The sequence below is a fragment of the Aythya fuligula genome, chromosome 1 (genome assembly GCF_009819795.1).
Source record: "Aythya fuligula isolate bAytFul2 chromosome 1, bAytFul2.pri, whole genome shotgun sequence".
Classification (NCBI taxonomy): Eukaryota; Metazoa; Chordata; class Aves; order Anseriformes; family Anatidae; genus Aythya; species Aythya fuligula.
The window spans coordinates 83,210,709-83,233,170 of NC_045559.1; the positions used below are offsets into that span (position 1 = coordinate 83,210,709).

General features: G+C 44.6%; 1 protein-coding gene across 1 annotated transcript in view; it reads left to right on the forward strand.

The window, feature by feature from the left end:
* LOC116500797 (cystatin-A-like) overlaps positions 1 to 13,526 on the forward strand; it is a 34,132-nt gene extending 20,606 nt beyond the window's left edge. Inside the window, exon 3 of the mRNA XM_032206060.1 lies at positions 13,303 to 13,526. Within this exon, the coding sequence (XP_032061951.1) occupies positions 13,303 to 13,437 (135 nt within the window). The 3' untranslated portion in view covers positions 13,438 to 13,526. The remainder of the gene's footprint in view (positions 1 to 13,302) is intronic.
* Positions 13,527 to 22,462: the final 8,936 nt, after the last annotated feature.

Genomic DNA, 22,462 nt, shown 5'->3' on the forward strand with positions numbered 1-22,462 from the left:
AAACAGTACATAAAAAGATGCAAGATTTTCTCTTGCTGCTTGCTGCAAATCCACACGTGCTAGTGTCTCTTCCCTGCAACTTCCAGACCTGGGAAGTCCACAAACACGCCTCAGGCACAGTATTCTGGTTGAGGTGCACTGTAGCCAGTGCAGCTCCTTGAGTTTGCATTAGCAAAAGGTGAAAGGAGAACTATGTGATTCCTTCAGATACTGTGCAGTAAGAGAATGGCATGAGAGAAAGAGATTGTTTTTTCCAGCTTTGTTAAAAAAAAAAAAAAAAAAAAAAAAAAGGTATTTTCTTGTTCTTTGATGGAACAGGAATCAACCTTTTGCAGCCTAAGAGGAATTCCACTGCCCTGTGTCCTTTACCTTGATAAAATAGTTTGTTCCAGCAACCACCTGAGCCTTAAACTCCACTGCACTGAAGACATCAAAGGTTTTCCCTTCTTTTTCTTCTAGCTGAGGCTTCACCTGAAGGAAACATCAAGTTATTAAGACTGATGCAATACTCATGTATTTAGGACTGAAGGCTCACGCTATCAGTGTGCCCGATTACCCTGAAGGTCTTTTTTGTGTGTTGAAGCAAGGCCAGGAGTCTAGAGAGGCAGCACAACCAAGACAGTGATGTGGTTCCATCATCACAGACAGAGACCAAGTCTGGAGACAGCCTCTACCAAAGCACCGTGTTGTTATTCTAGAAGATTTATGTTGATGTTATTTCCACTGTTAATGTCTCAGCTTCCCTTCTGCCCTGTGTATTTAACAACAAATGTAAAGTGGTTTCCTATGTACATCCACAAGACTTTAGGTCTTTAAAAAAGAGAAGATTTAAAACATATGTGATCTGTTCGAAAAGAAGAGGGCTGTCTTCAGTGTTAGCTCCCTCTTCAAATCACATAACAGACAGGCCTCCAAAAAGCAAGCTTGGAAAGCAACATACCTCAGATTGAGGCTTTACAACACTGGCCAGTTCTACCATCATTTAATAACTGCAATATGAATCAGTTCAAACTGTAAATTCCGCCCCCCCCCCCGATAAATAAAATAAAATAAAATAAAGTAAAATAAAATAAAATAAAATAAAGTAAAATAAAATAAAATAAAATAAAATAAAATAAAATAAAATAAAATAAAATAAAATAAAATAAACAAGTTTTCTGAGTCATCATTCCCAATTTCTACAGTGTAAAGCCTGTGCTCACGAAGTCAGTATACCTTGCCCAGTACATCTGATAGGGAATTGAGCTCTCATATGTTGCTTGCACCTTTTCTGTCCCACACTTGTCTGCTGAGAATCTTATGGCTATACAGTAAGATTCTTGGGTAGGAAAGCAGATTATATTCTTTGTTCAAAAGGGCAATATGACATAGTCATGGAATCCCTGCTGCAAGCTTGGTGCTACCCAGAAGGCCTTCTTCATTGCACTGCATCATTACGAAGCCCTCACTCCACTCCTAGCACAACAGTAACAGCAGTGAATAGATTTTCTCTTTTCAGTTATATTACACTTCTTCTTTGTACATGAATACATTTGCTATCCTGCCTGCATCCCAACTTGGGGAAAGTGAGCACGACTGCCACCACTCAGGTGCTGCACCAAACTCTGGTGCTTTTCTGTACACAAGAGTGGATTCTGAATGTTAGGAAGCATGGTGGAGGGCAGATGTAAGTATCCCACTGTCCCTGTCCTGTCCTGTGCTCCCAAACTCACCCTAGATGCTGTGCAGGTTTGGTTTCACAGGTCTCAAAATTGCCCCAGCTCAGCACATTTTCTATTTCCTCCACAAAGCTGTGCACTAGGCTCGGTTGCTACCAACAGCTCAGAGTCACATGCAGCTGTAGCTTGTTGGGGTATCATGGCAATGACTCCCCACGGTGTATGACAAATGGACATCCTGACACAGTATGGAGAGCTGAGAGAGAAGTAATCCCTGAAAGACCTGATTTCAACCCACTCTGTTAATTCGTGATCAAGGTCCAGATCTGGGGGTCCCAGTGGGCAGTACACTAAGCATGAACCAGCAGCGTGCCCTGGTAGTGATGACGGCTAACAGCACAGTGGGCTGCATCAGCAGGAGTCGAGGCAGAAGAGAGAGTAAAGTGATTATGGCCCTTTACTTGGCACTCGTCAGAGCACATTGAGAACTCTTTAAGATCTCCCCGGAGCCTTCTCTTCTCCAGGCTGAACAATCCCAATTCCTTCTGTCTGTCTTCATAGGAGAGGTGCTCCAGCCCCTTGATCATCTTTGTGGCCTAGGACATGGTTGGCTTTCTGGGCTGCAGGTGCACACGTGCTGTCTGTGCGGTGGGATGTTTTGTGATGGGATGTAAGTGGCACTGGTGTAGCTGTGGGCCATGCTAAACGAGTGCAGATTAAATGGTCTCTGTGTCTAGTGACCCCTTTCCATTCTGGGATCTTGCTTAGTCTGTGACTGAATGCTCTTTCAACTTTGCCATCAAGGTAGTCACAACATTACTGGGCCTCTTGATGTCACGTGTATCAAATACTGGAGCCAACAAATACCTGGATTTCATCCCTTTTCTGGTTGAAACTTTGTTTCTGCACGTAAAAGCACTTTAACGAGAAGCTTAGCTGATATCCTTGCTGAGTCTTGATCTCGTGCAGGTAGTCATGTCTTATCACTCACTGTGCAACCTTCAGACTGACCCACTTCTTTAGATGTCCCAGTCACTTCTATGGAGACGGTTTCATTTCTTGTTTAAAAATTACTCATAAATACCTAATCCTAGGGTTTGGATTCTTTTGTTGTTGTTGTTGTTACTGTACCGGTATTTTTATTGACTACAATTTCTGTTTACTACTTAAAATTGTTTACATCGGACCAGAGTAGAGACACAGTCAAGGTCGTCAATGTTCTGCAAGAGAATTGCCTAAAGTGACTAGGAAGATTAAACTAATATTCACAATTTAAAGACAATGTCCAGCATTGAAGAAGCTTTCAGGGTGGAGTGTAGCTGCATTACCAAAGTGTTCCGTAGGCCTCTAACCTTAGATGTTGTTGCACTAGGGGAAGCTGGTGTGCTGCCTCTAAGAGGAACTGTACGGAGGGTGGAGTAGAGTGGAGTGGAGACATCGCGGCCAGGCTCCGTGTTAAGATGGGAACTCAAAGGTACAAGGGAACTGATAAGCTGCATATTTGCTACCCTGGGCCAATGGCCTGCCATGTTTTTGACAAAATGCTGTCCTTTTGGTGAACTTTGCTCATTATAATATCATTATAATACCAAAACACACCTCCATCCCCAAAGCTACCCACCTCCAAGGCGCGACCACCCCGCACTGAGCATGTGCTCTGAATTTCTCGGAGCCTATAACTTTAAACAAAAGCGAAAAAATTTAGCACCAATCATAAGGAAGGTGTGTATGACTAGAGTCACTCAATCTCCACCTAGAAGACAGAAAGTAATATAAATTGGATGAAGAGAGAGGGGATGTTAGGGAAGATAGCATCCTGACTTCTGGGACCAGTTGACGGGCTGAGCGTCTCTTCCCCCCTCCCACAGTTGGGACACCTTTGGGTGAGATTTGAACACTTGGTTATAGTGGGTGTCTCTGCAGAAACATAGAAATCTCTGTAGGGTCTTTGTACCTTTTTAACGCATGAATTGCCAGGCTGTGTATTTCATGCACGTTAGCTTGCTTTTGCAGACAGTAAATCATCGCTGGCAATCCAAAGAACCTGTGTACCTCTTGCTGTGATAAATTTCACTGAATTGCATTGTTCCTAGCTGTGACAGTTCTCACTGAATGTGACTGTTAAGGATGTGTTACATTGTTGGTGAATCCATGACCGTGATAGTTCAGTACTAAATCTGTGAGTGTGATAGTTTGGTACCCTGAATCTGTCCGGACCCATAATGGGTAATTGTCTACACGTGTTAACGCGACAGAGCTGTAATGAGGATGGCTGTTCTTTTCAAGGCAACGTTCCAAATGCTGTTTAATTCCATCCAGAGCTTAATGGAGAGAGGTTTAGACTGCCTTAGATAGCCCGTTGCCACTGATGAACAAGTCTGTGAGTTGTCAGCATTTCAAAGCGACTTCATGAGCTGTGTGTGCAAGAGAGCACTGCACCCTGGTGTTAGATGTATCACTGCATTTTGAGACAGCCGTTAATACATCTGTTGAAAGACAACGGGCTAATATTCATGTGTAAACTTCAGTGCCAGCTGAACAGTTAAGGTTGGCTTCCCTTCCCTTCTGCACAACTCTGCGTTCTGGGGGAAGAAAAAGGTTCTTGTGCTTTGAAGACAAAACCCAACAAACCCAGAAATATGGAGTCCAATGAATGACTTCCACACAATATTAATATCTTTAGTTTCACATCTACAGTCTTCCTGAGATTATAACCTAACTCTTCTGGTCTTTGTACTCAGTGCATTTCTTAGTAATCAGAAGCAAGCGTTCTCCAGAGGGGTTGTGTTGCTTTGGGAACCGAATCAGAATACCTTCCAAGGGCATTAGTGAGATCTGCATCCTGGTGAGTGGAGAAATTCTTAAACTGGCTTTGTTTAGCCCAGGTGCTGTGCTGTTATTGGATGTACTCTGTGACTTGTGGCCTCAGTGTGGTGAGCTGGCTCTCCCAGTTAGCTAGCTCATCTGTCTTGCTGTGTGAATGAGACATGTGGTAGGAATGTGGCAGAAGACGATCAGTGCTTGAGTGAATCAGCAATGTCTTGTACAGATGAAAGAGGTTGAACTCATTGGCTTGAATTGTCATTCCCTCCATGAACGGGGCTGTGAGGATCTCCTCATGTGGTGTGGTGAACTGAGAGAAAATGGAAAAGTTCCAACACCTGCCACTCCCTTTATTCCCAAGAACTGTGAATGTTTTTCACTTTGTTCAGGAAGTGGTATTAGGACAGCAGATCCGGTTTTCTGTAACCAGATTTCATCCGGTTACATAACACTGCTGCTCAAGCTTGGGGCATTCTGCAACATCCTGGTTTGTAACATGCTCTTATCTTGATCTGTATACCATTGAATTTAGACCCCAGTCAGCCCTAGTTCCTCCATCTCAAGTTCTATGTACCAAGAACAGTCTTGAAATTAGATATGAAGCTCGTTTTCAGTCTGTTGCATCACCCTTTATCTGTGAGGAAGTCAATAAGCAGGAAATTGGCCCTGGAGTTTCAAGAAAAACATAAATGTTCCTGCATATAAAATCTGTCTAGATTGTCTGAGTGCTGGGAAATGCTGAGTGAGGCTTTGCTGCATTTCCTGAATGTATGGACTGGTCACCTGCATGTGGGTGAAGAGGCAAGAGGCTTCTAGTTTGAGCCCTAACCAACTGTCTTAGGGTATGGATGGCTGGAGACGGTCATTTACCTTTCTTGCTGACATGGAACCATTATACACATAAGATTTTAAGGTGCTCCTTACATTTTCTATTAATATTATTAGTGCTTTATATGGCTTTATGCTCCTGTTTTCACCATTTCTCTCCTCATCTAGTTCTGATTAAGATTGCACCCCTCTCCTTACAGAGCTTGAAACCAAGGCAACCCTTATGCATTTCTTGCTGTTGTTGCTTGTAACTCTACCTTGTTCACTTTGTGCTTTGAATGACTCTTTGTGCATGGATCCCACTGTAAAGAGGGCTTTGTCTTCTGTACGTGATTTACCTGATGACTTCTTTCCTGCTGTAAAAGTACTACTGCAGCAATCAAAAACTGTTCTCGAGCCTTATTGGTCTAATGCAAGTTTGAATGCTCAATGTTATTACAGCCACCAACTTTGTAGATTTCATCCAAGATTTTTACCAAACCACCATCCCCTTACAAAAGGCTTCTGCGAGGTCACAGGACTTAGCACCTGCTAGCACAGTCATTGCCCCAGAAGAAGCATTGTTTTCTAACGAAGAAGCTGAAGATTTGGAATTAGACAAATTTTTTGAAGAAGCAGTTTTTAAGATACAAAAAATGGAATCTAGGTTATTCTGTTCCTGTGGTAGTTCATTTGACAGTGTATAGTGAAATTCAAATGACATCACTTGATAGAGGAAAAAGATTATTGTGGTGGAATATTAATTGTCTCACCTGGGGAGAGTCTTCTATTGCGGAATATATTGCCGGGCTTCAGACTTGTCTGTCTAACCCTGAAAAATGTAGGGGAAAAGATGCCCCAACTATTGAAGCAAGCACTAGAGCAATTGGAGCATCACCGCAGTGCTCAGGGGCATCTGGACCAGCTAGAGGCCTTTTTTGATCTAGGTGACAGTGCTTGGCCCCTAGAAAACAAAAGGTCAAAACCACGGCTGAATATGGAAGGCCCTGGTCCAAATCATGAGACAGACAGAGTTCACATGTGGGATCCCTGGGCCTGCATTCCGAACCATCTAGCTGACGATGTCCCCAGCCAGGAGACAATAGTGACGGGATTCATCAACTCGGCTTGATAACAGGATTATACAAAATACCTGGGTGCAACTTTAATTCTAACTGGAAAATACCTGTCTTTACAGAAACTAGTATTTCTCTGGAGGCACAACAGGAATTCCCATTGAGAAACTGGAAATATTTATCCCCAGTTTAATTTGGCCCAAGGGTATTTCCTATGTTCCAGGGCAAGCTGGGGTAAAGGTAAAAAAGAATCCAGGTTTTGAAACCTGCCATGAATCCCTGTGTGAACTTGTTCTCTGTAAAATGGTTCAGGCTGGGATCTTGTACAAACAGGAGTCAAAGCACCAAGTCTCTTTTTGCGGTACGGCTTACTTGTGGGAGCAGCAAGACCTTGTTTCCAAACAGATCCAAAGAGGACACGGACTACACAAGCCCACGTCAGGGTACCAGGCAAAAGGAGCGGAATCATTAATCAGAAGAACTTGGAACTGTTTAAGGGGGTTAAAACACTGGCTAAAATTGGTTAAAACATGGTATCAAGTTGTCACTGCTAAATGTAACTTCTCTTTTTCTCATCCTTACAAAGTAGCTGTGTAGAAAGGCACTACAGAGACCTGCAGGCTGGCACTCTGTCCTTGTAATAAGATACCAATTCCAAGATTAGCCATGGATGCTACATCCCAAAAGGGGGCCATTTCCTGTATCAGCGGCGGGTGGTCAGCATCCCAATTTGCCAAGGAAAGGGCAATTCATAGAATCACAGAATCACAGAATATCCCGAGCTGGGTGGGACCCACAAGAATCATGGAATCCAGCTCCTGGCACCACACAGCTCTACCCCAAAATTCAGACCATATGACTAAGAGCACAATCCAAGTGGTTTTTAAACTCTGACTGGCTTGCTGCCATGACTATGTTCTTGGGGAGCCTGTTCCAGTATGCGACCACCCTGTCCGTGAAGAACCTCTTCCTGATGTCGAGCCTAAACCTCCCCTGGTGCAGCTGGACACCATTCCCTCGGCTCCTATTGCTGGTCACTAAAGAGAAGAGATCAGCGCCTGCCCCTCTGCTCCCCTTCATGAGGAAGCTGTAGGCCGCGATGAAGTCTCCCCTCATTTGTTAAGGGTTAAACTGAAGGGCATACCTTGTGATTCTAGCTTTGCTTGCCATAGACATTTTTCTACTCAGAAGTGGCATGTTAGTGTGTATGCAAAGAACATTCTTACGAATACAAGGATGTACTATGTTTCGTCACAATGTAATCCTACCCATGACAGGCTTATTCTCAGGAAACCCCTTGATTAGTCCTCTGTGCATTAAACACTTTTCCTGAAACCATTAAAGTTGCCAGCCAGGAGATATTCTGATTAAGATGAGAGTAGTGATTGGTTCTATATGTTAATAGTTATAGGATTCCATGTTACATAGAGGTATATATATACAAGGTGTGGAGGAATGGTTAAGTGAAATAGGACATGTGGATGTTGGGCAGTCAGGAGGCAATGGGCTAGTGAAGTACCTTACTCAACTCACATGAGTCTGGCACGTACGCAGCTGGCTGAGAGCCAATCAGGCTCAAGGACATGATGCCCTTGAGCGATGGGGAAAGTCCTTAAGGCGGGATGGTGGCTAAAAGAAGGAGGAACTAACTGAAAAGAGCGGGAAATGTTAGCCAATCCTGAGCTTAGTTTTTGCAATATGTATGAGTTGATTATGTTCAAACTAGATAAAAGGCGACTGAGCTATCCATTAAAGTTGAAGTTCATTGTTCACTCATATTGAGCGTCTGTGTTTTCCTTCCGTCGACAACAAATTGGCGCCCGAACAGGGACCGGTCTGAACGGGATTTGGACACTGCTGGCAGTAATCCTGGGCCACGTGTTCGACGGAATAAGGGAGGATCCGGTCCTGCAACGCAGCCCAGGAGGTGGAAGGGACAAGAATCCCCGCACCCGGGAGAGGATCCCGCCGGTCACGCGTTGCCGAGGTCTGAAAGGTGAAAGGGACAGGAGTCCCCGCACCCGCAGCTCGGAAGGTGGAAGGGAGTCCCTGCACTCGGGATGAGCCTATAAAGGGTCCCGCCGGAGAAGCGCCGCCGAGGTCTTTGCAAAGGCTGCAACTGTATATATAAAGGTATGAAAGATAAGTGGCATATAATTTGCTCAGATGCTTTTTAGAAAAGCGGAGCATTTTAGATATAGATTGTAAAAAAGAATTACCAGGTTTATTAGCATATGCAGTAGCGCAGGGTTGTTTTACAAATCCTGATACAGTTTTTTGAACAAACAGAGTGGCGTAAATTTGGAGATAAATTGTTTGATGTTATTAATGATATTAAGTCTGCTAAAAAATTATTGAAGCCTTGGAGAACAGTCACTAATGCTTTAGCTACACATCAGGCTGAGCAGAGAGTCGCTGCTGCCGCTACAGAGCGACTGGGATTGCCGGGAAGTGCTGGAGCTGGGCATTGCCCACTGCCGCCTTCAGTGAGAACGGTGGCGCTGCCTCAGGGGGCTACGGGGCAATGGGAGCCTCCCCCCCCTCAGTCACCGCCACGAGCAGCGCTGCGCTTGGAGCTCACCGTATGGCGAGTCGGCACAGAGCAGAGGGACGGACATCAGGACCCTGCAGCCTGTCTGACGTAACCATGGAAGCAGCGGCGGCTGTGCTGCTTCTCTCTGGCATGTTTTTGATCTGTGGAGACCGTGCATGGCAAGGAGTACCAGCCAATGCTTTTGGAGGACCGTGTTACCTAGGGCAACTCACACTTTTCACTCCAGATTTACACTCGTGGCAGAACTCGACAAGGAGCAGAAGAATTAAACGAGAACTAAAAACTTTGGGTTCTGACTGTAATGATGATGTAGAATTGTGGGGTCCAACAGAAAGATTCTTTGCTTCTTTGGTGCCTGGTGTGGGAACTGCACACGCTTTGACTAACATTAATAAGCTTGCTTGTTGGGCTGTTAAACAATCGAATGTAACAACACAAGTTCTTTCTGAAATGTCACAAGATATGGAGAGTCTAAGACATGCTGTATTGCAAAATAGGGCCGCTATTGATTTCTTGTTGCTGGCTCAGGGACATGGGTGTGAAGATGTAGAAGGAATGTGTTGCTTTTATCTTTCCGACCATGGTTAGTCAATTCACGACCAGTTGAAATGGTTAAGGGATCATACACAAAAAATTGTAGTACAAGATAGTTGGTTTGAAGATTGGCTTAAATCTGTTTTTGGGAACCATGGGTGGATGGGTTTTGTTAGTTAAAGAGGGACTTCGCTTTCTACTTATAATTATATTGATTATAGTTGCTGCACATATAATCTTTAACTGCCTAACTAAGAAACTAGAGCAACTCACAGAGAAGGTATTTGTAGCGCAAAATAAAAACGGGGGAATTGTGGAGGAATGGTTAAGTGAAATAGGACATGTGGATGTTGGGCAGTTAGGAGGAAATGGGCTAGTGAAGTACCGTACTCAACTCACATGAGTCTGGCACGTAGCTGGCTGAGAGCCAATCAGGCTCAAGGACACGATGCCCTTGAGCGATGGGGAAAGTCCCTAAGGCGGGACGGTGGCTAAAAGAAGGAGGAACTAACTGAAAAGAGTGGGAAATGTTAGCCAATCCTGAGCTTAGTTTTTGCAATATGTATGAGTTGATTACGTTCAAACTAGATAAAAGGCGACTGAGCTATCCATTAAAGTTGAAGTTCATTGTTCACTCATATTGAGTGTCTGTGTCTTCCTTCCGTCGACAACAAGGTGCCTGGTGACTCTTCTCAGACTACTCTGGACTTCCCTCCTCAGAACCACCCATCGTTTCCGAGACGTTACCTGCCACTATGGCGCCTGGGGGCTTATCTGAAACTAAGCCTGCTACTCCAGAAGTCCAGCATATTGTTGACCAGGTGAGTTGCAACCTATCTAAAGATGAAGTCTGTGTGAAGGGTGAATGTTGTGCGAAGGCTGGGAGACCAGGTGGTGATACTGAGTGTTGAAAGTGAAGAAAATGCCCTTGCCAGGAAGTATTTTTCTCAGCGTTCTGCGTGAGGCACTGTGCAAGTAAGACAAACCCAAATCACTTCTGTGTTTCATCCTTGTCCATAGGCAGGCATAGTACTGGCTACCTTCACTTAATCTTTGAATACAATCAAAAGACCAACTCTTCTGTTCTTGCACTGTGGTTGCGATATTTGAAAGGAGAAGATTGTACCTGATAGGTACCGATATGCAGCTTTTAGAAAAAAATTGTTTATGAAACCTAATTCTAACGTGATGTTAAAGAATGCTGGAGGCAACACTTGAAATAGGAAAGAATGCTGGAGATGTGGTTGTAAATTGAATTACTTTGATGGTTCTGGGTTTATTTTCTTGCAGGTACGTGTTTAGAAATATGTAAATTGGAGTGGTAGAAGGGAAGGAACAGCCTAAATATGAACCTGCCAACAGTTTTTTTTTTTTTTTTTTCTTTTTTCTTTTTACAGGTGAAGGCAGAATTTGAAAGAAGGGAAAACAGAACATTTGATATCTTTCAAGCCATAGTATATAGGGATCAGTTGGTTGCTGGAACAAACTACTTCATTAAGGTTTGTATGTGTTATAAGAGGGATTATTTTGTAGTCAAACAATATAGGTGACTTGCATAGTGGTTTATAGCAAGAAAGGGAAGCAAATGTAGACAACCTGATGGGACCAACAAGAATTAACGCTATCTCTAGCTGCTTATAAAATTCCTGTCACTACTCTAGAATAGAAGTATAAAAACGTAAACAACTTTCACTGTGCTTGCTGAGATGTGAATGATAACTTTTTTAAGATCATTTCACTTGAAGAGAGTGGATAGCCTTCTCAGCTCAAATTATCTAAACTAGCCGGAACTGTGCTCTCCTGTTTCCTTTCAAGGCAAAGCAGCAGATTTCATATTCCCTCTAGTGTCCTCCAGTAGTGTTTATGATGATTACTTTGAAGCCAGCCTGAGCATTTGATGGAGAGTTAGTCCATTTTTTAATTTAATGCGAGCACCCCAGATTCTTCTGACTGGTTTTGTATGCAAGCACGTGTGCTGATCCTTTGGTTCTGTGTCATCTGCTGCAGAGGTACAGCCTGCCTGTTCTTTCTTTAGTTAAAACAAACAAAGAAACAAACAGACCAACCACTTTGCAGACGAATGTAGTGCAATTCATCGTCTATTGGAAAGCCTTACCCATGGATTCCAGCAGTTTTCTGAGAAGTAACGTATAAGAAATTGCAAGTCATATCCTGCAAGCAGAACTGAAGGCGTGAAAACAATTGCTTAGAGGCAGGCTGGCTTTCTGTACATAGCACAAACCCTACATGTGACTGCTCTAATATAACCTCACGTATGAGTGGATATAAGCCTGGGTAGGATGCGCTCTCTTGACAAGAGTCAGAGTTTGTTTTTTATGGAAGAGAACTGGCAGATAGGGTTTGGGGAACAGTGATTCTGCAGAGACGTAAAGAGCATTTGCTCTCAGATGCCCGTATTTAGTTGATCCCAGGAAGGACAGATAGTGCCAAACCTCCTTTCCTGAGCCCTTCCATAAAATAACTGTTACCAGTTATTTCTACATTCTGTGGGTACAAAGGAATAGTACTGACAGGCCACCTACTTGTATGGCCAGTTAGAGTCTTACTTAAACAAATGATGTTTATCCTTCCCCTGCTCCTGTGAGATGTGCCTTCATTTTGTGGTCGAGTTGGTGAGCAATGAAGAGTAACGACTCATAGGAAGGCTGCGGTAGAGACAGAAGTCACGCCCAGTTAGATTTCTTCCCTTAGTGCTTATTGCTGACCTAGGCAATCACATGTGTAAAGTACTTGCGTGCTGTCCATGGTAAGCCTACCAAGTACTGAGTAGCCTACCTACTACTGAGGAGCCTGACCAAGCTACTCAGAAGTTAAGACTGATACGTAATCAAACTTAAAAAACGCATTTATAGCACTGGTGACTGGTGCTGTCTTGCCCAGTTTTGCAAGTGACCGGAAACACTTCTTCAATTTAGCGTTAACTGGAGTGAGCTCTTTTATACTTGGATATTTTCCACATCACTAATATTTTACCAACAAATTTACAGCTGAGATGTAATGCAGACAATGACAAACATAGTGCAACACTGCAGTCACCAGAAGGCATGTAAAGACCTCTTAAGAGCCTAAGGCATTAAACCTTCCTTTTATACCGTAGACCTCACACACTAAGAGTTGAGCACCTGTTGTATTTGGCTCTGTATGTAGGAAATTCTGTGCAACTGTGTAGGAAATCTTTGTGAAGGCTTTGTGGAGGGGAAGGCAAGTTCAATTTAAAAGTGATTTCAGCCACTCATGCTCATCCGTGCAAGCACAAAGACATGTCATGTTGTCTGTCCAGGCAGCAGTGTGTATGCAGGAAGAAGGACAAGGGATCTTGGCTTTCAAGTTTTCATGGCATCTCTGGGGTTGTTCTTAAGAGCATGTGAAGGTTTTGGATAGATCTTTTTGTACCGTCTAGGAGCTGATATGGTGTCTGCATCTTGTCCCACCTCTGAGCCATTAGGACTTAGGCTTTTGTCTCCTGCTCTAAATGTCCCGAGAAGTTTGAAGCTGATGGACAAGGATCTCAAAGAGCTAAATGGAATGCCATCAAAAACTTTCTCCTTTTGTTTCTTCTGGTGCTTCTACCCCCAAGAAGTCCTGATTTTCCATTAACATCTGTCTGATGTTCTTTATGTGTTTTATTACAATCTGTGATACATAGAGACAGAGCTCTCCATGTATTTCCTGCCACGTGTTACCATCCAGAGTTGGGCTAAGAGTCACTGAAGTAGAAGTGAAGATATGCCTAAACTTAAGCTTCTGAGAGAAGATATCCCTCCAAGTATGTAAGAGTATCTTTTATTTTCAGACATGATCCTCATTCTCCCACTGTTCTGGTTTCTAGGTCCAAATCTCTGACTCTTATACTGGCTACGCCCACTTAAGGGTGTTCGAAGCCCTTCCTCAAAAGAAACAAGGTCCCAGCCTTGTCAGTTATCAAACCGGCAAAACCAGAGATGATCCTCTGGACTACTTCTGAGAGATGGTGGGGAATGTTTCCCGACTTCTGCAAGTTGCACGGGGATTCTGCCTGTGTCAGTAAATGCATGAGAATAAAATAAGTTTTGAAAGCTGTGTTCATCTCCTGCTTGTTGTGTCTGAGTCTGCCACCTGTCTAAAGCTTGAGAGGGCTCTGAAATACTAGTCAGAGCTGTTTCTGCCACCTAAGGTTCTGTAGCTCTAAGACAGAGTACACTCCTTTTATCTCTTCTTTCCTAGTACTGTCAGTGTTCATAGGTCTAACAGGCTACCTATTTCTTGGGTTTGCTCTTAGTGCATTAAACACAAGGCTGCTCTTCAGAAAGAGTGAGAGAAATTTCTAGGGGAGGAATTGAGGAGCAAAACGGTGTGCCCCTCTGTAAGGGCAGCTTGACTGGTTAGGGTTGGGTGAGGAAAGGCACGACCTGCTCAAAGTAGCAGGAAGAGGGACCTCCTGCTGCAGCAGGAAGAGCTCAGTCCCAGCACCCAGGCCCTGGAGCAAAGCGTGACCATCATGATTACAGAGCATGGTTTACTGGAGATGCATGCAGCTCATTCTTTTTGTAGCATCAGGAACTGGCAATGAGATCAATTTTCAGTTAAGCTCTGAGGGAACAAAGGAAGAAAGCAACCCCAAACCATGACAACCATATTTTTATGTTACCAGCTGCTTCGGTAGGTGTTCTTGAATTACACCCAGTGCAATCCAAGCCAATGAGTTTGGGCTCAGATGTGAGACATTAAATGTTTCAATGGGTCTCATGCCATGCCTTGCTTGTGTTCATATTTGTGTGCTGTACTGACTAGGCATGCATTAAGTCGAGCATTATCAGTGCTAGCTGACCTCTCTCACAATACCATTTGGCAATATGTTTAGCTTTTTTGAACCATATAAAATACTTCAGGATGGAGAGTTTACCAGCAACAAAAAATACCATCTCCAGAAGCACCTTATTTTAGCAAAACAAGCAGTGCATAACAGCCCTGACGTATTCCACCAATGTTCTACATTGGGAGTGTGGGAGGACTCTTTGGGCTGATGTGAGCAAAAGAATATATGCAAAAAAGTAGTCTGAGCTCCCTGAAGCTCCCCTTAATAGTTAGGAAGCAGATCATGCTCTAAACCATTCTGGTTACATGCTCACACAGCATTCCTGCCACAAGAGGCATAAGAATGTGCATGTGTAGTTTCTTCAGTGTGGAAGCAAGAATCTGCCCTGGTGTCATACACAAGTGGGCTGTTTCTTCTCAGTTCAGGATGCAGCACCACCTCTCCCAAAGTAAACTATCAAAATTTCCAACACACACACACACACACACACCTGACCTCCAACCCCCATCCTCCCTCCCCAAAGCCTTTGTTGTTGCCTCACCCAATTAAAACAAAGTATTTCTAAGTAAAAGAAATATTAATGTAAACATAGATGTGGTGCTTAGTGGCACGGTTTAACAACGGAATTGGCAGTGTTAGTTTAAGGGTTGGACTAGATGAACTTAGAGGTCTTTTTCAACTGAAGTGATTCTATGATTTAGTCATCTGGAATGTGAAAAAGGCTCACGGAAAAAAACTGAACAAGATAGTAACTATTATTGAAAAAGTGGCAAAGAAAACATAGACATGTGTACTGGGTCTGGCTGGAATGTTAACTTTCCCAGCAGCAGCCCATTCAGTGCCGTACTCTGTACTTGTAGCTGGAACAGCAGTGTTATCACACCAGTGTTGTGTCTACTGCTGAGCAGCAGTGGCACAGCATTGGGCCTTTCTCTAACCCTCCTAGGGGGTGGGCAAAAAGTGAGGAGAGAAACATCACTAGGGCAGCTGACCTAAACCAATCAAAGGGATATTCCATACCATGTGGTGTCACACTCAGCAATAAAAGGTGGAAACAGGAAGAAGGGGGGAGGGGTGGGCTCTCGTTGAGAAGACGTCGGTCCTCCTCTCGAACACCGGCTGCGTGCATTGAGGCCTTGCTTCAAGGACGTGGTCAATCATCGCTCATTTGTGGGAAGTAGAGAGTAATTTCTTTCCTCTGCACTTCCATATAGCTTTCATTTATTTTGTTTGTTTGTTTTCCTCCCTTTTTCCCCTTTTCCCTTTTACTTCCCCTTAGTTAAATTGTTTAGTTCATGGTAGTCTTTATTTAATTATTATAATTATTTCCCTTTAATTAAATTATCCTTATCTCAACCCGTGAGTTGTTCTTTGCTTTACTTCTCCCCCTCCTCATCTAAAGAAGGAGGAGTGAGAGAGCGGTTGTGGGGTTTAGCTGCCCAGCACGGTAAAACCACCACAGTCCTTTTTGGCGCCCAACGTGGTGCTCGAAGGGTTGAGATAACAATAGAATTGATTAAACGCATACAACTAACACACTTGCTTACTAGTAACCATGTACATTGTCCTGTTAATAATAGCTTTGTTCATATGTCATGCAATCCGTGTCATATTCTCCTTTCTCCTATATATCTGATCTGACAAAGTGCTACAATCTGTGTTCACTTTTTTTAATTCGCTGTGCTGCCAAGCACTGACCTTGGGTTTAATCTGGAATTCAGGCTCTGCGCTGTTATCATTTGGGTCCCATGGAAACTATCTTCCAGAGAATATTCAGAACTACACTGCCTTCCTTTTCTCATCTGGACACCAGTTTATTAATAATATCAGGAATGGTACCTTTCCCTTCTTTCACAGTGGGCTAATTACAACAGTTTGGGAGTATTTTGAAGATCCATCTGTAACCCATGTATTGCTATTTCTAATTCTGAATAACAGGTTTCATTTTCTCTCTAAGACTAGTCGATTGTTTAGAAAACTTATTTGGGAATCTGTCCCAAAACAGTCTTGTGGTGAGTGGCACGGTGTGTGGGATGATGTTAGCAGATACCTGTCACGAGTGTCTCCTCCAATAGTTTTGAACTTCACCCCTGAGCAAGTGCTAAATCCTAAAAACTTGGTAGAATGTTTGAGAGTTGTATGTCCTGACCCTGATAATGCCGGAGAACAACAGCTTGCAGCATTGTGCTGGGTCCTGGTTTATTCCTATCAAACACTGTTTAACATCATCCAGCAATTTGAAGAGCGGGAGAAAGTCTCTGAATCTGATGACCAAGTAACACATGCTGTGGCTGACCCAGAGGACCAACCAACTATGGTATCAGTCGCCCCCATAGTCAAGTCAAAACAATGGAAACGGAGGTCAGCTCGTTTAGTAAGGGAAGAAGGCTCTCCTAAGAAGGAGGGAGAAGGGGAATTGGCAGGCACCTCTAAAGCAGAGCCGTCACAAAAACAGCAGGAAGACGAGACGGAAATCATAAAGGAATCAGAAATCACTTGATCCTTATCCCTGAGTGAGATGCGAGAAATACGAAAGGATTATGGTCGACGCCCAGGTGAACACATCCTCACTTGGCTGCTCCGATGCTGGGATGCTGGGGCCAGTAGCCTACAATTAGAAGGCAATGAAGCCAAGCAGCTGGGATCCCTCTCTAGAGAAAGGGTAATCGACAAAGTAATCGGGAGAGGAGCACAGGCCCTCAGCCTCTGGAGACAACTCCTGGCAGCTATCAAAGAAAGATATCCCCATAAGGAAGATATTGTATATCACATAGGCAAGTGGACCACTGTGGATAAAGGTCTCCAACATCTGCGGGAATTAGCTGTGCGGGAGATGATTTATAGTGATTTGGACAATGCCCAGACACCTCAAGACCCCGATGAAGTCCAGTGCACAACATCCATGTGGCGTAAATTTGTGCGGAGTGCACCATCAGCACATGCCAGTACCCTGGCAGCAATTCACTGGGATGAGGGGATGGGACCAACAATGTATGATGTCTCCTGCCAGCTTCAAAAATATGAAGACAATCTCTCTGCTCCGCTACAGTCCTGTGTCTCAGCTGTGGAGAAATTGTCTAAAGGACTTGACAAGCTTGTGGAGAAAGTATATTCCCCCTCATCTAGACAGAGTGATACTTCAGCCACTAAGAATCAGCATTCGCCTGCTCAAGAGAGAGAGTACCCAAGACGTACACCACGTGGCACCTTGTGGTTTTATCTGCGTGACCATGGGGAAGATATGAGGAAATGGGATGGTGTACCTACTTCAACCCTAGCTGCTCGGGTACGTGAACTGAAAGGAAATACAGCAGCAAGAAGAGGGGCTCCTAAAAGAAATGCTGCTCCGGTTTCTATTGGGCAGTACCCCAGAGGCAGTAGAAGAGCTGATGTTATTCTTGACCATGATGAAGGGACCTCTACCTCTCATTTGCAAGAATTAAGTGGCAGACGCTCCAGCCAGGACTAGAGGGGCCCTGCCTCTGGCCAGGTAGAGGAGAGGGATAACCGGATTTATTGGACTGTGTGGATCCGATGGCCTGGCACATCAGAACCACAAGAATACAAAGCTTTAGTGGACACTGGTGCACAATGTACCTTAATGCCATCAGGCTACCAAGGGACAGAACTCACCTGTATCTCTGGAGTGACAGGGGGATCCCAACAACTATCTGTACTGGAAGCTGAAGTGAGTCTAACTGGGAATGAGTGGCAAAAGCATCCCATTGTGACTGGCCCAGAGGCTCCGTGCATCCTTGGCATAGACTATCTCAAGAGAGGGTACTTCAAGGATCCAAAAGGATACTGGTGGGCTTTTGGCATAGCTGCTTTGAGCACAGAGAAGATTAGGCAGCTGTCTACCCTGCCTGGCCTTTCAGAAGACCCTTCTGTTGTAGGATTGCTGAAGGTTGAAGAACAACAGGTACCAATTGCTACCACAACGGTGCACTGACGGCAATATCGCACCAACCGAGATTCCCTGATTCCCATCCATGAGTTGGTTCACCGACTGGAGAGTCAGGGAGTAATCAGCAAGACTCGCTCACCCTTTAATAGTCCTGTATGGCCAGTACGAAAGTCTAATGGCGAGTGGAGGCTAACAGTGGACTATCGAGGCCTGAATGAAGTCACGCCACCACTGACTGCTGCAGTGCCGGACATGCTAGAACTTCAGTACGAACTAGAGTCAAAGGCAGCCAAGTGGTATGCCACAATTGATATTGCTAATGCATTTTTCTCCATCCCTTTAGCAGCAGCATGCAGGCCGCAGTTTGCTTTCACTTGGAGGGGCATCCAATACACCTGGAATCGGCTGCCCCAGGGGTGGAAACATAGCCCTACCATTTGCCATGGACTGATCCAGTCTGCACTGGAGCAAGGGGGAGCTCCTGAGCACCTTCAGTACATTGACGACATCCTCGTGTGGGGCAACACAGCAGAAGAAGTTTTTGAGAAAGGGAAGAAAATAATCCAAATTCTCCTGAAAGCTGGTTTTGCCATTAAAAAGAGCAAGGTCAAGGGGCCTACACAGGAAATCCAGTTCTTGGGGGTAAAATGGCAGGATGGACGTCGCCGTATTCCAATGGATGTGATCAATAAAATAACAGCAATGTCTCCGCCAACTAGCAAAAAGGAAACGCAAGCTTTCCTAGGCCTCGTGGGATTCTGGAGAATGCATGTGCCAGGCTATAGTCAGCTTGTGAGTCCTCTATATCGAGTGACTCGAAAGAGAAACTATTTTGAGTGGGGCCCTGAGCAACAACAGGCATTTGAACAAATCAAACAAGAAATAGCTCGTGCAGTAGCCCTTGGGCCTGTCCGTACTGGACCAGCTGTGCAAAATATACTGTACACTGCAGCTGGGGAGCATGGGCTCACCTGGAGCCTTTGGCAGAAAACCCCAGAAGAAACTCGAGATCGACCTCTGGGCTTCTGGAGTCGGGGCTATCGAGGATCAGAAGCCAATTACACCCCAACTGAAAAAGAAATACTCACAGCATATGAGGGTGTTCGAGCTGCTTCAGAAGTTGTGGGTACAGAGGCACAGCTCCTCTTGGCACCGCGGCTACCTGTGTTACACTGGATGTTCAAAGAGAAAATTCCCACTACACACCATGCAACTGATGCTACATGGAGTAAGTGGATAGCGTTAATTACACAGCGGGCTCGAATGGGAAAACCCAATCGCCCAGGAATCCTGGAAGAGATTATGGACTGGCCGGAAGGCAGAGATTTCGGAGTGCCAACAGAAGAGGTAACCCGTGCTGAAGAGGCACCACCATACAATGAGTTGCTAGAAGACAGAAAGCAGTATGCGTTGTTTACTGACGGATCCTGCCGTGTGATAGGGAGCCATCGGAAATGGAAAGCTGCTGTGTGGAATCCCATACGACGAGTTGTGGAAGCCATGGAAGGGGAAGGTGAGTCGACTCAGTATGCAGAAGTAAAAGCCATACAACTAGCCCTAGATATCGCCGAAAGAGAAAATTGGCCAGTATTGTATCTTTATACTGACTCATGGATGGTGGCAAATGCTCTGTGGGGGTGGCTGCAGCAATGGAAAGAGAGCAACTGGCAGCGCAGAGGTAAACCTATCTGGGCTGCTACCCTGTGGCAAGATATTGCTGCCCGGGTAGAAAACCTGGATGTTAAAGTACGTCGTGTAGATGCCCACATGCCCAAGAGTCGCACTACTGAAGAACATCAGAACAACAAAGAAGTGGATCGAGCTTCGAAAATTGAAGTGGCTCAGGTGGACCTAGACTGGGAACGTAAGGGTGAGCTGTTTGTAGCTCGATGGGCCCATGAAACATCAGGACATCTAGGGAGGGATGCCACTTACAGATGGGCTTGTGATCGAGGGGTGGACTTGACCATTGAGGCCATCACGCAGGTTACCCATGAGTGTGAGACCTGTGCTGCAATCAAGAAAGCCACGAAAGTAAAATCTCCCTGGAACAGGGGGAGATGGCTAGGGTTTCAATATGGTGAGGCCTGGCAAATTGACTATATCGGACCACTCCCAAAAACTCGCCAAGGCAAATGGTATATACTCACCATGGTAGAAGCAACTACTGGGTGGCTGGAAGCATACCCTGTAAACCATGCCACGGCCCGAAACACTATCTTGGGCCTGGAAAGACAAGTATTGTGGCGTCATGGTACACCAGAGAGAATTGAGTCTGACAATGGGAGTCATTTCCGAAACAATCTTGTTACCTCCTGGGCAAAGAGGCATGGTATTGAGTGGGTGTACCACATCCCTTATCACCCACAAGCCTCTGGGAAGGTTGAGAGGTACAATGGACTGTTAAAGACTATGTTATGAGCATTAGGTGCTGGGACGTGGAAACAATGGGACACAAATCTACCAGAGGCCACTTGGCTAGTTAACAATAGGGGGTCTGGCAGCCGTGCTGGTCCTGCCGAAACAAAACCCCTACACACTGTGAAAGGAGCTAAAGTTCCCGTAGTGCATATAGGAAGGTGGATGGGGAAGGCAGTGTGGGTTGCTCCTGCCTTGGGAAAAGGCAAACCCACTTGTGGGATTGTCTTCGCCCAAGGACCAGGGTATACCTGGTGGGTCATGCAAAAGAATGGGGATATCAAGTGTGTGCCTCAAGGAGATTTGACATTGAGAGAAAACTAATCTATAATCTAAGTTGTATGTTGTAGGAAGATGCTGTAGGATCAACGACAGGTCAACTTTGCAAGGAGCCGGGCAGTGCAACAAGGACTTGAGCTAAGCTGGTGCTGGTGTCCAGACATCCAACTCCGCCTGCCTTGAGTGGCCACTTTGGCAGATGAAGACCTAATCATCAACAGTTCTTATGAACATTTTCCAAGAAAGACCTATGGAATGAAAAGATACACCTGCCTATTAATCCTGTCCTGTTAAATCCTTGTCCTGTTAAAGGACAAGGGATAATGATGAGAATGCTTGTATGCTAAAGTATGGGGATCTGAGTGTGACACAAATGTTATGGAATAAGGGGTGGAGGTTGTACTGGGTCTGGCTGGAATGTTAACTTTCCCGGCAGCAGCCCATTCAGTGCCGTACTCTGTACTTGTAGCTGGAACAGCAGTGTTATCACACCAGTGTTGTGTCTACTGCTGAGCAGCAGTGGCACAGCATTGGGCCTTTCTCTAACCCTCCTAAGGGGTGGGCAAAAAAGTGAGGAGAGAAACATCACTAGGGCAGCTGACCTAAACCAATCAAAGGGATATTCCATACCATGTGGTGTCACACTCAGCAATAAAAGGTGGAAACAGGAAGAAGGGGGGAGGGGTGGGCTCTCGTTGAGAAGACGTCGGTCCTCCTCTCGAACACCGGCTGCGTGCGTTGAGGCCTTGCTTCAAGGACGTGGTCAATCATCGCTCATTTGTGGGAAGTAGAGAGTAATTTCTTTCCTCTGCACTTCCATATAGCTTTCATTTATTTTGTTTGTTTGTTTTCCTCCCTTTTTCCCCTTTTCCCTTTTACTTCCCCTTAGTTAAATTGTTTAGTTCATGGTAGTCTTTATTTAATTATTATAATTATAATTATATTTCCCTTTAATTAAATTATCCTTATCTCAACCCGTGAGTTGTTCTTTGCTTTACTTCTCCCCCTCCTCATCTAAAGGAGGGGGAGTGAGAGAGCGGTTGTGGGGTTTAGCTGCCCAGCACGGTAAAACCACCACAACATGCCAGTGAAATATACCATCTAAATTTGAGAGAAGTACTTACTCTTATTAGTGCAGAAATGCTTGTAAAGTTCGAATTCCTTTCTAGGACTTCTCCTTAGGATCCAGAAAAACATCAAATTAAAAAAAAAAAAACAACAAACAAACTCATACACCCTCTACTGGACATTATATCCTACTGCTGCAAGAGGAAAAACATGATTACCAAGGGAATGTTTCTTTCCAAAGGCTACAGTACTCCTCTTTTCCCTTGCTCTCTGAATCTTTCTGTTCAAGTCCACCTTCCGGTATTTGCCAATAAAATACACTTGAATTTAAGTATACCTTAAATCTACAGATGTATTCACCGTTGCAAAACAGTACATAAAAAGATGCAAGATTTTCTCTTGCTGCTTGCTGCAAATCCACACGTGCTAGTGTCTCTTCCCTGCAACTTCCAGACCTGGGAAGTCCACAAACACGCCTCAGGCACAGTATTCTGGTTGAGGTGCACTGTAGCCAGTGCAGCT